The sequence below is a fragment of the Pelophylax lessonae genome, assembly GCF_965119305.1.
Source record: "Pelophylax lessonae genome assembly, chromosome: 1".
NCBI lineage: Eukaryota > Metazoa > Chordata > Amphibia > Anura > Ranidae > Pelophylax > Pelophylax lessonae.
The window spans coordinates 603,049,060-603,065,020 of record NC_138768.1 but is presented as its reverse complement, the minus strand read 5'-3'; the positions used below and the strand labels follow the sequence as shown (position 1 = coordinate 603,065,020).

Below are 15,961 nucleotides of genomic sequence, written 5' to 3'. Positions count from 1 at the left end.
GTTCAGAGAGTGGAAATATTCGCCCAAAGGGGATCTCTGCCCCAGGAAATAGTTCAATCGGGCAGTCATATGGTCGATGTGGAGGGAGAGTGTCAGCCCCCTTTTTGCTGAAAACATCAACAAACCCATGATAGGCCTCAGGCACCAACTGGTGTATTTCGGAATCAGGGTCCGTGCATAACAGAGTCAATGAGGCGTCAGGGAATTCAGAAAAGCAGTGTTTTTGACAGTAGCGTGATTGGAAACTGACCTCTCCAGAACTCCAATCAATCTGAGGGTTATGGGCTTGAAGCCAAGGTAGGCCCAAGATGATGGGAAATAATGGAGAAGAGATGGCATCCAGGCTCAATAACTCCTTATGTTTAGTAGGAGTAATCACGGGTAACGGAGGTGTTTCCTGAGTAACTTGTCCTGATCTAATACATGAGCCATCTGCCAGGTAGACAGAAAGTCCTTGAGTCTTAGGTCGCAGAGGAATTTGCTGCTGAGTGGCAAAATTTAAGTCAATGAAACAACTGCATGCTCCAGAGTCAATAATGGCGTTAACTGAGATAGTTCCTTTTGGAAGCTGGAACGAGAGTGGGAGAGCTAGGTGAGTTGCATTAGCAGATAAAGTTGACAGGTTAGCAGGGAAGACAGATGGACACTTACGCATCTTAATAGGACAGGTCCTCACATAGTGGCCGGCTTCTCCGCAGTAAAGACATAGGTTGCCTAGTCGGCGGCGTTGTCGCTCTTCAGGAGACAATGCAGGACGCATTAACCCGAGTTGCATGGGTTCAGGGACATCTGATGCAGGGTTAATAGAACTTGAACTGGCTGGAGCTGAAGTTGTAAACATAGGATGAGCAGGAACTGGAGCTCTAGGCATCATCCATGTAGGACGAAACTGCGGGGAAGATCTTTCTGACCGACGCTCACGGAGCCGACGGTCAATCTGGATAGCCAGGGTGATAAGGCCCTCCAAGGTATTAGGTACTCCAACCCGGGCTAACTCATCTTTAAGACCTTCCGACAATCCAAGGCGGAACTGGTGTCGCAGAGCTGCATCATTCCATTGTGTATCCGCGCTCCAGCGTCTGAAGTCCGTGACATAGTCCTCAGCCGCTCTGCGGCCTTGCTGGAGCGCATGGAGAGCAGCCTCCGCCGTGACAGTTCGTTGGGGGTCATCGTACAGCTGGGCCATTGCGTCAAAGAAAGAGGACATAGCATGAATCTGAGCACTATTTTCCTCGAGTAGACGGTGGGCCCAGGTTTGGGGTTCCCCTTGAAGTAAGGAGATAATGAATCCTACTTTAGTAGATTCCAGAGAGAAAGTCCGGGGTTGCAGGGCAAAGAATAACTGGCATGCGTTGCGAAATGCCCTGAATTTGCTTCGATCCCCCGAGAACCTTTCAGGTGTAGGAACCCTGGGTTCAGGTGGTAGCATCATCACAGTGGGTGCTGTAGTAGTCAGCGTTGGTGCAGCAGCAGGAGAGGGAGCTGTGATAGGTCCTGCAGAGGTGGCTAAAGACTGCACACGTTCATCCAGCTGGACGTAGCCTTCCTGCAGGGACTTGACGGCTTGGTTGAGGGCTGTGAGATGTTGACAGATCTCATCCATTGCAGAGGTCCCTCTTGCAGGCTCAGACATGGCTGTCTGATACTGTCACGTACCTTGTAGCAGAGCCTGACGTGCAGAGGGAGACCTCTCGTACAGCCCTGGCTCAGGCACCACTGGAGTTGCAACAGTGGATGCAAGAGCGCAGTGAGGTAAGAGTGCCTGCGCTGGTCTTCTGTTGGCAGTTGAGAAGAGTAGCTGATAAGTCACTGAACGCGGCTGGATTGCTGAGCAGCAGGAAGAAGCAGGTAAAGAGGTGCGGATGCACAGCGGATGCACAGCGGATGCAGGACAGCGTCTCCAGGCACTGGAAGGAGCTGGATGGGCAAAGACTGGAGCAGGGTCAGACAAGCCGGTTTCAGACACAGGTAATCAGATACAGTTCAAGCAGCAGGCAGAGAGTAGTCAGTGTACAGGCAGGGGTTGGCAGCAGGATATCAGGCAGGAAGCAGGTATAGCAGAGTCAAAGCAAGCCGGGATCAGGACTGGAGATAGCAACGAAGTCAGACAAGCCAGGTCAATACAGGAATCAATACAAGCACAGGAACAGACTCAAAGTAAAGCTGCAGATCAGACAGCAATGACACAGTGCTTCTGAGGTGTTTAAATAGGGCAGCCTGTTACCAATCATTGCAATTAGTCTGCACCAAGTTAACCCTTAGGTGGCAGACCCATGACAATATTACAGTCTTTCGGCTCACTTTTGTTCAAAAAAACTTCTAAATGTATCTGCTAAAACAGAAATATCAGTTTTGGATGGACTGGCGCTTTAAAGTTCATGCATTCTTGTTGGTAGTTTATTTCTGTAGTAAATGTTAGGGAATTCTAATGTACTGGCTTTATTAATCACATGTCCCAAGTGAATTAGGCACTGATGGAGATGGATGTACAGGCTACCATCATCCATTTAAAGGACACCAAAGGGCTTATGTACTAAAACAGAGGATGTCACTCAATAAATTGCGTGAACAATCATTTTAAACATCCAATCATTTGCAAATCAAACTATTTTGTATCTGTTTGCTTATCACATGATTGGATCACGGAAGTGACAATTCACATAATTTATTGAGTGATGATTCTTAACCTCCCTGGAGGTATGATTCTTTCCGATTTTAGGTGCTGAAAGTGGAACAATTATTTTGCTAGTAATTCTTAAGGATGAGCAGCCCAAACCAACTATTTACATGTGATTTTTTTTTACTGTGCGTTCTTCTTTATAACATCTCGGGTATGATAAAGTTTGAAACACAAAATCAAAAATTATAATATAATAAATAACTATAAATAAGTTAAAGAGTATATATATATATATATATTTATATGTATATATATATATATATATATATATATATATATGTATATGTATATGTATATGTGTATATATATATATATATATATATATATATATATATACTGTGTATGTATATGTATATATATATATATATATATATATATATATATATATAAGAAGTACAGTAAAACTTCAGGAAAGGGCACTGGGAGGCTAACTAATATCAGTTTATTTTATTTTGCAATGAAATCAGTGTGCTTGTGTGTATAACTTTTCAAATTTTCCGCCTGTTCCACCCCCCTGCAAGCGTCACGTCGCAGGAGACGGAAGCCGGGGCTCTACAGCATCGGGCGGAAGATCCGGCAGTATGCCGAAGAGACACATCGCTGGATCCCGGTGACAAGGTATGTAACCTCTACAAGGATCCAGCGATGCTCCCTGGCGGTACCCCAAGTGTGGCTCGGGGGTTACCGCTTATGGCAGTGAAATCCCACCCCGAGCCACACTCGGGAATACCGCCAGGGAGGATAACCAGGGCATTTTTTTTTTTTTTGAAAATAGGTGCAGGAACTCAACCACTACCACACTGTTGGTGGCTCCGACTCACTCACTTGCAGGGAGATTATCCAGTGGGGGTGTCGGCATCCGCACAGTACCTGAACCCCCCTTGTCCCCATCCTGCACTTAGTAAGAGCCACTCAGGAGATCAGATCTGTAGGAGCCATTGGGAGACAAGCTGTCACATGGTCATAGCTGGACTTCTGGGTTTACAAGTGATAGTGGTGAGCGGGGAGCAAAGGGCTCCAGCCAGAGGTGGTGGAACTGAGTTCCACCAAGTTCCAGCTGAAAAAAAGCCTTGTTCTTAACTCCTCTAGTAAATAAGCCTCTATGGGGTTAGTTTACTAAAAGCATATAGGCTGTACCCTTTACAATTATTATTATTTTTTTTTTTTTCAAAGGGAATTTTTTCCATACTTTAATGAATGTAGTTCTGTTGACTTCCATCATCCATCATATAATCATGGGCTAGCAAATGCTATTTTTGTTGTATTCCTTGCATGTGTTTGGGTATTCTTTGCAAAGTGAAGTTTTACCACATTCACTAAGCTCTGCTGAAAATTCCCTAGCAAAGTGAAGTATATTTGCCTTTAGTAAATCAACTCCTATATCTCTAGAAGCGTTTCTTAGCTTTGTGCTGAATGGGGGCAGTGTCTGTGCCAGAGCAGAAAGACAGGGGCGGAGAGCTCCTAGACATGCATGTGAACGGAGTTGGAATCATACAATGCTCCGTCTTCCGAATAAGGATTTCAGCACCATGGACCACACATCCCTTCAGCACCAGGCTACTGAGAAATATTCATGAACAAGTTGTGAATAAGCATCACAGCACACAGCAGCAGGGGTGACACATCCATAGAGGAAGAGCTAGCAAAGTGTACTTGGATTGCATGCTTCTCTGTGTCACTGCATGCAGCACAAATCCTACCTGTTTGCAAGCTGGGGGGAGTGTAGGAAGCACTCAGTGGGCTCTCTGTAATTCCCCCCTCCCAGAATGATGTCACAGGCATTTTCCTAGACATTGGAGGAACTCGTTCTATAAAAGACTCACACCAGCTGCCTCTGCCTTGACTTGCTCTTTGCTAGAAGAAAGGAACTTAGCTTGAAGTTCATCTTTCCTATCACATTCTATTTAGATCTCCCTTCACATTCATATGGGTGTTTGAAATTTCCGTAGAGACAATCATGTCTTCAACTTGAGTTCAGAATATAGTTCTTTATTGCATGCACTTTGCATTCCTCTACTGAAACTTGAAGAGTATTATACAGCTCTCAGTCTGTCTTGCTGCACTGAAAGCTTCTGGGGACACAGAGATGACTTCTACTCCAGCAAATGTGACAGGTGAAGAAGGGGTGGGCATTTTTGCTCCTCTTGGGGAAGGATTGCTATGGCCAAAGAACATCACCCAGACTAATGTGACTGCCCCAGTTACTCACAGGTTCGTGCAACCGCCCTGGCGTATAGCACTTTGGTCTCTGGCTTATGGATCGATGGTAGCTGTTGCTGTGTTTGGCAATATCATAGTAATGTGGATCATACTGGCTCATAAAAGAATGAGGACAGTCACCAACTACTTTCTGGTCAGCCTAGCCTTCTCGGATGCTTCTATGGCAGCTTTCAACACCTTGGTGAATTTCATATATGCCCTACACAATGAATGGTACTTTGGGGAGGCTTACTGTAGATTCCACAACTTCTTTCCTATAACAGCCATTTTTGCCAGCATCTACTCAATGTCTGCTATAGCTGTGGACAGGTAAGTTACGTTAGCTTAAGGGAAGGGGGGCAGATCTGATTTAAAGGACCACTGTCACAAAAATACTGTAGATGACTGCATGTTATTAATACTTGTAATGATAGGATTCAGTATTTTTTATGTGTCATGTATTTTTTTTTAAATATGTTTCTCTACATTTATCTACACACCAAGCTGACCAGCAAAAATTACAGGGGTTGGAGCAAACTGAGGCTGCAGGTGTGCTTGAGCAGGTGTATTAGCAGTTGTATTTCTTTTATTTGAACCCTGTGATGAATAGGTGATTATTGTAAAGACACATGATATAGCTGATCCCAACCCGTGTCAACTTGCTGGACAGCTTGATCTCCATGTATACGTGGAGAAAAATATAAATGAAATAATGTGCAATAAGAATGAATTTTATATACAGATACACTCATTCTATGTATTAAATAACTCCTTATAGTTATCAGTAGTTTTTTTTTAATAAGTAACTATGCTCACCCATAATGTCAAATGCAGTAGGGTTTTTTTCCATGCAGAAGTAGACAGTTTTTTGACTCTCTAGTTGTAGCTGAGCTGAATGTGCCAGCATGTAACTTCTGTTGTACATCATGCTCATAGTTCATATCTCTTAACCTGGTCATAAATTAATAGATTTCTTTCATTCAGCCTGTGGGCTGAACTAAAGAAATCTGAGAGATTCCTTCATACACGCTAAACAATGCGGATAGACAAATCTTCCACCGTGAGTATTGTATTCTGACATGTGCCAATGGATGTCCAAAAATTCAAATCTTATTGGATACAGGTGCTGAATGGCCAACAATTCGCCACCTAGCTTCTTCAATTTTTCAATCAATAGACGTGGTAGTAACAGGGCCACCCATTGATAGAATTTTGACCAGTTCATTAGGAACCGTCCAAAATGTTTTATTAGTATATATTAGTATATTATTTAGTATATAGCCAGCTTTTGACTATCTTAGAGTAGAGTATATGTTTCAGTATAAAACACATGTTTTTCCAGGTATACACCTATAATCAGGACCTTTTGTCTAATAGTTTAATAATTCATAATTATTTAATAGAATGACAAATATACATGTTGATAGGATCTTCGATACACATAAGTGTTATCAAGCTCCATGGGTACTTATAAAATATCTGACTTACATTGAAAAGATTTCATTCACTATAAAGACTACTGGGCTTCTTTAAAAAGGCACTATCATAGGTAATAATGCTGCAAACAATTACATTTAATTTAAACTAGGTAATACATTCCCAGTAATTGAAGCTATGTACTGATATAATAAAAGGGGTTATTTTGCATTGTATACTGATCATTACCTTAATAAAAGCATGCATGAGATACATTTCAAAGCTCTTGGTTTCTCGTGTTTCATTGATATTAAACAGTGTAACATGAATACATTCAATGGTTAGGGCATGGCTTGTCCTGCTAGTGATTGTATGCCACTCATAACCTGAACTCTTGGCTAAAGCAAGAGATGGGATAGATATAAAAAGTGTTCCAAGCGTGATGTCTGATTACTATGCATTAAACTGTGTGTTCAAATCGCACTACATGCTAGCTGCAAGCAGATCAGCAAATCCCTTGTGATAATCCACTTGTCCAGGGCAAGCAATTTCCACTAAGACATGAGATCTTGTGTTTTTTTTTTTTTTTATAACAACTACATATTCAATTTTATCATTTACAACATCATTGCTCTTGTTTCTGGTTGTATGAATAAAATTTACAAGGTAGATTTACATGTGATTTGATCAGAAATTGTTATTGTAACACTTTGAAGAAACTGCTTGATTAAGAAGTTATGTGTAAATGCATGTTTATGATATATATATAAATATATATAAAATAAGGCATTGGCATCTTTTTTAGTTTGAAGAATACATACTGTATGTAATCATAGTTATTTACTCTAAATCTGGAGAAACTTTTTCCATAATAGGAAATTCAACTTCCACATATGGAAAGGCTTTTCCACAGTAAGAGCTGTGAAAATGTGAAATAGACTCCCTCTGGAACTAGGTATAGCCAGCTTAATGCATTGTTCTAAAAAAGGCTTGGGTGCATTCTTAAAGGCACTAAATATAACAAGATATTAACATTTAAAGGCAATTTAAAAGTAATGTTGTTTCAAGGAACATCCGTTTGCCATTTCAGGGATCAGGAAGGAATTTATTTCCCCCCACTGTAGCATATTGAACCATGCTTAATAGGTGATTTTTGCCTTCCTGTGGTTCAACTGTGGACATATAATTCTGTATATGGAGGTTTTTTATTTGATTTTTTTATTTATTTATTTTTCTATTGGTTGAACTAGATAGAGTTGTGTCCTCACTAACTATGTATAATATTACGTGTTGATGTTTTTTTTAACTATATGAACTTAAAGTATATGTAAAACCAATGACTAAAATCTCATATAAGCTTCTATATATTGTGTACTTGCCTCAAACCAAATCATCTAGTATCATTTCTGTCTGCTCTCTCCTCCCTCTGCTATCTGCATGAGTCACTTCTTATCATTAATGCTGATTCCGGGAAAAACCAGGGTATGGTTCCACCCCTCCTCTAGTACACAACAGGTGATTGACAGCCTCAGCTGTACATGTTTCACTATGAAACTGTATAGAAGAGGATGTTTCCTTTCTCTCCTCTCAGGTCTCAGATTACACTCAATTCCCTGCTCTATGTTGTGCCTTCTGGAGCTGAGAATTAGCTTTTCATCTGTGTACTTTCAAGGGTTGTAAAGAAGAGAGGACTGCAGGCAAACAAGTGCAATTTACGGAGAAGGATTTGCTTAATCTCTGTGTATCATCTAAAGCTAGTAGGAATAGGAATCTGCAGTTTTACATTTTAAAAAATGGTGATCCTGCCATGGAGGTCTTTGTGCAGGCACTTAATTAACCCCCGGAGGATTTGGCTGCTCAAAGACCAGGGCCTATTTTGCGATTCGGCACTGCGTGACTTTAAGGGACAATTGCGCGGTCGTGCGACACTGTACCCAAATGAAATTGACGTCCTTTTTTCCCACAAACAGAACTTTCTTTTGGTGGTATTTGATCACCTGTGCGATTTTTACTTTGCGCTATAAACAAAAAAAGAGCAACAATTTTGAAAAAATAACAATATTTTTAACATTTTTTAAAATGAAATTCTCCCCCCCCCCCCAAAAAAAAAATGTAAAAATCAATTTTTTTTAACTTTTTAGGCCTATTTGTTTTCTGCTACATATTTTTGGTGAAAAAAATCACAATAAGCAGATTTTGATTGGTTTGCGCAAAAGTTATTGTGTTTACTAACTACGGGAAATATTTATGTCATTTTTATTGTTTTTTTTTTTTTTAACTAGTAATGGCGGCGATCTGCGATTTTTTTGCGGGACTGCGACATTGCGGCAGACAGATCGGACCCTTGACTGACATTTTTTACCCTTTTGGGGGTACCAGTGACATTACTACAGTAATCAGTGCTATAAATATGCACTGTTACTGTAAAAATGACACTGACAGGGAAGGGGTTAACTTTATTGGTGATCAAGGGGTTAAATGTATCCCTAGGGGTGTGATTCTAACTGTGGGGGGGGGCGTGGCTAGTGATGTAACCACAGAGATATACAATCCTACATAGCAGGATCGTATAGTCTTTGCAGTTACTTCAGGGAGAATGACAGGCGGCTTTGTTTTCATCAGCCGCCTGCCTTTGTCCCTCTCCTGCGGGAGATCGCGAGTGGCTGGCGGACATCGGAGCCGCCGGTCACTCGCGCAGGGATGTTACTGAACGAGTGGGGGCGGGAGCGCGCCTCCGGCGGCGTGCGCTCGCCTCCTAGAGGCTCGTGGGCGAGCGACGTAGTACTACATCGCTTTGCCCAATTGGGGCTGACTGCCACAGTAAATAGTCGTGCAGCGGTCGGCAAGTGGTTAAAAGGTAAAAGTGCTCTCTCCCTGTGTCCTGATTGTGTCATTACCCAGTCACACATGCTTCCAATGGAATAAATGATGTGATACAAATCACATGGATGTATACATACTCGATGAATACTTTAAACTTATTGTGAGTCCACTTGTGACTTTGCAACAAAGTAACCATAGCAAAAATGAATGTAAATAAAACTGTAAAAAGGAAAAAATAGAACACGGAATTGTGTTTCATTTTGCATCGGCTTTTTCTGGATGATACTTCTGAGTTTAAATTCAAGTACCTCATAGTAGTGGAACAGCTTCATTAACTGACCGATCAAGCTATGTACAGACATCTTGAAGGTTGGAATCACGATAATATAAATTTAGGGCTGTGCATCTACCCTACAGTAGCCAACCGTTTTAGTGCATCCAGAATTTGGTCCAGTTGAGGTCTGTATTTAAAAACATAAGGTTGCATCTTGTATGTTCATTAAAAATATTATTACTAATTATAGAAAAAATATGTCTTTTTACCTCCACAATCTTGCCAAACTTAGTCTGACTGCTATCAAAACATGTGTAAGAAAAGTATGACATTTGTAAGGTCAGTATTGAATTCCTTCTGCTTTACTCCAGTCTCTCCTGCACAGTCTGGACTGAATGGGGAAAACTGCTGCCAGTCTCTAGGGGGTGTAATACCCAAAATTGTGCAGATTTCCACTGTGATACACATGTAGAAGCCATGAAATAGCATATTTCCACCGTCGGGTGGCTAGTGTGAAGTCAAATTCCTTCTCCCTTACTTCCGTGGCTTGCCAATTTTACAAGATGGTGTGCATTGGACAGATGGGATCCCTTTTTTCAACTTGAGGGTCATTGCAAAAAGGTGTTACTTCCCTAATAGGAGACTACTTATTGTAATATGTGTACTGAATAGGAAGTGTCTCATATATGGAGGTATTTGAAAAAGCCCTTGCAACAGATGATATAATTGGTGTTCGTCAAAGGGTTTGAGTTAGTTGAAGGGTTTTCCATATAGAGGCGCCCCCTATTGTGGTGAAACCTGCCAGTTTCCAGTTTTTAAGATTCAGCTCCCCAGATTTAGAAGAGGAACTTTTTGGTAATAATGTTTCTTTTGGCACTTTTCCACTGCAAGTACCGGCTCGGCTCTACTCGGCCCTGCTTGGCCCGGTTTGCTTTTCCACTGCTGGTACCGCATGGTACGGTGTTGGAACGGTTCGGTACAGTTTGGTATGGTTTGCTTTTCCACTAAAGTAGTACTAAAGTTAAGTGGGTGGGATAACAACGGGGTGGGTGGGATTCTCTGACCAATCAGTGGCTAGTAGTGACTGCATGCAGAGGATTGTGGGATATGGTACCGGGTATGGTACCTCTTGGAACCACAATCGAGGTGGTACTGTTTTTGAGAGCCGTACCGTTCGGTTCCATGCAGTGAAAAAGCGCCGCCGTACCGTACCAAACCGTTCCTACACCATACCATGCAGTACCAGCAGTGAAAAAGCACAAAAGCGAGCCGAACCGTTCGGTTCCATGCAGTGGAAAAGCGCCATTAAGTTGCACAGTAAGTCCCATAACCCAAGAGCTGCTGTTATTGTACATGTAGAGTATATTTTGATGTTGTTTTTAATTAAGTAGCTCCCATTAGTAGTTTGAGAAACAATGGGAAAGCTGTATGTTCATTCTTTTTTCACAAATTAAGATTAGGCTTCCATCAGTTTTTAGTTTATAGTTCTGTAATATTTAGCAATATTAGGGACTCCCATTCCGGCATAAAGTTGAGAAATATTTAAAATATTGTTTTTGAAATTCGTTTTTTTTTTTTGCTTCCCCAAATGTGGCAGTTTATAGTGCCTTGTAGATTATGTATATAGGATGGTAAAATGGGATTGGTAATGAACATAAATAGGATATGTGGGAGAAAAAACATGTTTGTCAATGTGACAGTTTGAGTCCTGACATGGACTCATGCCTTCTGCAACTGTCTATGACACTTTCAGTGATAATGTGGCCTAGTTCTTCTGTCTAGCAGCACTAGGGTCCTCAGTTGAAATCTCAAACAGGTTGCTACCTGCAAGGGGTTTGCATGTTCCCTCTGTGCTTGAAAGGGTTTCCTCTGGGCACTGTGGTTTTCTCCCGCACTCCAAAGACATACTGGTAGGTTAACGGGCTTCTGTTTAAATTGGCCCTAGTATGTGTAGGTCTGTATGCATTTGAGGTAGGGACTGATGTAAATGTACAATATATACATAAAGCACTGTGTAAATTGTGGGCATTATATAAAGACATGTAATACAAAATGTGGTGGATATTAGTCTGAAATAAGTTGTTGCTAGGTGAGGGTAGACAAATGCTCAAATATTCCAGTGCAGAAGTGGGCTCATTTGAGAATGTGGATATACCAGATATATTTAGTTTAGTTATGTTATCTAGTTGTATATCTAACTTTTGAAATTTATATACTGTACCTTATTAAGGGAAACTTGTCTAAAATCCATAAGTATATTTTGCAGAGTGGGTAAGGATTTCAGTGGGTTCAGTAATGGTATTAGTACATCATTGACATAAAGTCCGATTTTGTGTTCTGTATTATAAGCTGGTTTGCCAGGGATGTTATAATTAGATCTCTTCTACTGGTTCCATAGCTAGTGCACAAAATCAGGGGTTACAGTGGACATCCTACCCTGGTGCTATTGGAAACCTGAAAGGGTGTGGAAAGCATACTTGATGTCCATACTCTTGCACTGGGGGGATATAAAAAGTGCATTTATGGCTGGACTTATCAAACCTGTGGGGATAAATCTCTGCTTTCTGCCTGCTTTCAAGTATCCCCAATGTATCCTGCCTAATCCCTTCCCTACATCTAAGGAGAGGCATAGAGAAGGTGTTTGACAGTGCTCAGTCTATTAAACCAGTTTCACTAATCTCCTTGTCCCATCAGGAGCCTGTGGATCTTTAAGAAATCCTACATGATCTGCTTGGACTAGCTGGGGAAAATGTCCAATAGCCTAATTGCAAAGAGTTTAATAGATCTTTACGCTAGCAAAATCAGGCTGTAATTTGTAATCTGTTGGGGATTTATCAGGTTTGAGAAATGTAATTTTAAGTTCTCTTAAAGATTCCTGTGGGGCCTTTCCTAATTTGGCTGCTTAATTCACAAACTTGCACAGTGGCGATGATAGAACATCTATGTAGGTCTAATAATATTCATTGCTAAACCCATCCAGATAAGAGGCCTTGTGAAAAGGGAGTTTCCTAATTACCATTTTTATTTAATCTGGAGAAAATGGCTCTGATAAAGTATCAAGCTGTTAAGGGGAAATTTTGTGGAGACATAGATTCTGCATAAAGTTTTAAATGTCTTCTAGTGATGGCTGTGTATTTTTCGGGGAGTCCTTTAAATTGTATAGTGTATGTAGCAATATTTCCAGGCATTGGGCCTGATATGGTTCTGCCATTGTTACCGGTAACACTTCCAACACATTTAAGTTGAAAACCCAAGTGTGAGAACTGAGACCATTCTGGCATCTTTGGTTTGTTTTGTTTATTTTGTAATAGGGATGGGAGAAGGGAATGAGTGGGATGCTCCTCTGGCTCAACTAGGTTCAACTGGGACACTGTACAGAAAAATGCCTGTTAGTGCTGTCTTGACGCCAGCTGAATGCCGGCCAACGCTCCCTGGCGCTTGAAGATATTGTTCTGCTGAACTGTGCTGAAACCTCAACTTTAATACTCAGATTAACTCAGAAGATCCACGACTGTAAGATATTTGACTCCTGACACTCTATTTAGCTCAAACGTCTGGTGAACAGCTCCCTCCAGCCCTTCACTGACTGAGGTAGCTCCTTGTAACTGCTTGTGCTGCTGCAAATCTTAATACTGTACACTTAACTCTTCAGGGGCCAACCGCTGGCGCCCCCTCTACACTTCAGGGTCCTCTTGTTAGGCACCCCCTCTGACACTTCAGGGTCCTCTCACTAGGCACCCCCTCTGACACTAGCGGGCTCCTGGATCCCTGGGACCTTCACCGGATTGGTCCCCTCTACACTTCAGGCAGACCCTCAGGGGCAATGCACAGTACTCACAAATCTGGCATGCTTTCCTGGAACTGAACTCCTCTATCTCCACTGGTCCTCGGCACACTGGATCCTCTCTTCAGCTCAGCTCAGCTCTCTCTCTGGACTCTCAGGCAGCCACCCGAGACACTCGATCCTTCTGACAGGAGAAGAGACAGCCGTACCCTCCCTCCTGGGACTCTGCTTCCCATCAAAGATGCTGCGTCATGCGTTCCCCTCAAACTTATACCCACTCCCAGAATCCTCTGCGGCAGAATCTGAAGAGACCTGAACGAACCACTGATTGGGTTTCCTCCACTGCCCTATAAGAATCCTCTCATGGAGCCAGTGGGGAGACTCCCCTCTCAGCAGCCACACCTGGGAGGCATGACAGCCCAGCTGAAAATCATGGCCCTGCTGTTAGGCAGCCAAGGCCCACTATGCTTTTACCTATCACCTACCTTGTAGGGTGCTACATGTAGAATAAAATTTGCTAAATTGATTGGCTATATCACGTAGATTACTATGTCTTTATCTTGCAAAAACGGAATTCCTGTTTTCCCAATCTTGTGGATAATTGTTTTGCAAAAAGTGCCCCTTCTATTATACAGTCTTATTGGTTGCTAAAGCGTGTATAAGTATATGACAGATATCTTTCAGTTCCTCTTCATGCTTTATATTATACTTTTGTTTATTCTGGTACTCAAGGTTACGGGTTTTGTTAGTAAAATCTTCTATTTCTTATCTGTGTTTCTGTTTCTCATAAAACACTTTTAATATATGCTTTGTAGATATTCCACAAAAAAGTGTGGTCAAGGATTGAGCTTGTTTGAAAGAAAAACTTCAAGTGGTTCTAAAAGCTGAAGGAACCTCTTTCATTCTGTAAAAGAGGCTCTGTGCATTCTGTGGGCAACCCCCCCCACCATACTTACCTGAACCCAATCTTGATCCAATGACCTGCACAAGAACAGCGTCTCTCTCGCCTCCTTCCTTCCCCTTTCGCTTTTGATGCTGTCAATCACAGTCAGTGAGGAAGGCTCGGGGACGGGGCCGAGCCACACTCTGTGTGTCTATGGACACACAGAGATGGCTCAGAAGTGAGCTCACGCGAGTGCCCCCATACCAAGAGGTTTGGTTTGATGGGCACTCAGCAGGATGGAGGGGTCAGGAGAGCTTGCAGGGGAACTGAGCAGAGGAGGATTGGGGCGGCTCTGTGAAAAAACATTGCAATTTACAATCACTTTAGTTTTAGTTTCAATCTGCTATCTTAGGAACGGGAGAGGTGTTCAGCAGCCACATAGCAGATGTTCAGAATTTACAGTTAGCAAAAATCTCAGTAGATAAAGACACATGGTCAGAACATATTATCAAGTCAGTCTTCACTTTAAAGATACTGTAGATTTTGGGATGATAAGGTGACATTGCTGATGTTGGTTGCTTTTATTTTTTAAACTGGTGATTTTTTTCATACTTATTAGAGGCGTAAACATTCACTATGGTGATATAGTTATTGCTAACTGAAGCATTAAATATATCTGCCACTAGGGTCAGAACCTACAGAGTGCAGTTGATAGGCAACTGTGTTTTTGATTGTTATGATCACACCTTTTCTTTTGTTCTCCACGTGAGCAAAAAAGTTATGGAAGAAACTATGATGTCTACATTGTGGGGCTTTAGTTTTGCAAAAATGGGTTTCTTGTATACATAGGGGGAGATTTACTAAAACTGGAGCATTCAAAATCTGGTACAGTTTTGTACAGAAATCAATCAGCTTCCAGGTTTTATTGTCAAAGCTTAATTGAACAAGCTTTAAAATTTGAGAAGCTGATTGGCTGCCATGCACAGCTGCCCAGATTCTGAGTGCTATAGTTTTAGTAAATCTCCCCCATAGTACATTGCATATTTGGGAGATAGCATCTTTCCAGGGCATAGACTGCTTGTAAGTAGTGATAAACCAAACTGCCCTTAATTAGGTTTGGCAGGTGTTAGGCGAGCTTCAAAGAAGTTTGGATGCCAACCTCGGACCTCATTGAAGTTAAAGGGGAACTGAATCTGTGAAATTAAAAATGCCTGTTTTCTGAACTAATAGGCAAGGGGATGTAAAAAGTAATAGTATGGGAAGTTGGCACTAACCTGCGGGATATATACCAATGAAAACAATTATTCTATGCGGCCTGGAGCATAAATTTTTATAGCACTGACATTTGCCAAGGAAAAAATAATAAAAAGGAATGAAATGAAAAAAATAAATAAATAAATGTGTGTGGTCCTCCAGAAAATGCATACCAGAGCTTTCAGGCCTGATACAGGTTTTAAGGGGGCTCCATGTAAAAAAGCACAAAAAAAGTGTGAGGTCCCCTTAAAAGTATATACCAGAATCCTTATCTGAGCATGCAGCCTGGCGAGCATGTGCTCCCCCCCCTCCTGAACCATACCAGGCCAAATGCCCTCAACATGGGGGGTGCCTTGCCAGAGTGGACCCCCCCAAAACAATTCACTTTGCCCCCATGTTAAGGAGGACAAGGGCCTCATCCCCACAACCCTTGCCAAGTGGTTGAGGGGGTCTGCAGACAGGAATGTTATAGGAATTTGAAAGCCCCCTTTAACCTCCCTGGCGGTATTCCCGAGTGTGGCTCGGGGTTAAATTTTAGTGCCATTAGCGGTAACCCCGAGCCACCAGGGAGCATCGCTGGATCCCGAAAGAGAGGGTACTAAACTTGTCCCAGGATCCAGTGATGTATCCTTGGCAGTGTACGGCAGC

The 15,961-nt window shown here is 41.9% G+C and overlaps 1 protein-coding gene across 1 annotated transcript in view; it reads left to right on the top strand.

Annotated features, from left to right (window-relative positions):
- The first annotated feature begins 4,177 nt into the window (after positions 1 to 4,177).
- Positions 4,178 to 15,961, top strand: part of TACR3 (tachykinin receptor 3) — a 276,158-nt gene continuing 264,374 nt past the window's right edge. Inside the window, exon 1 of the mRNA XM_082253577.1 lies at positions 4,178 to 5,209. Coding sequence (XP_082109703.1) covers positions 4,767 to 5,209 — 443 coding nt within the window. The 5' untranslated portion in view covers positions 4,178 to 4,766. The remainder of the gene's footprint in view (positions 5,210 to 15,961) is intronic.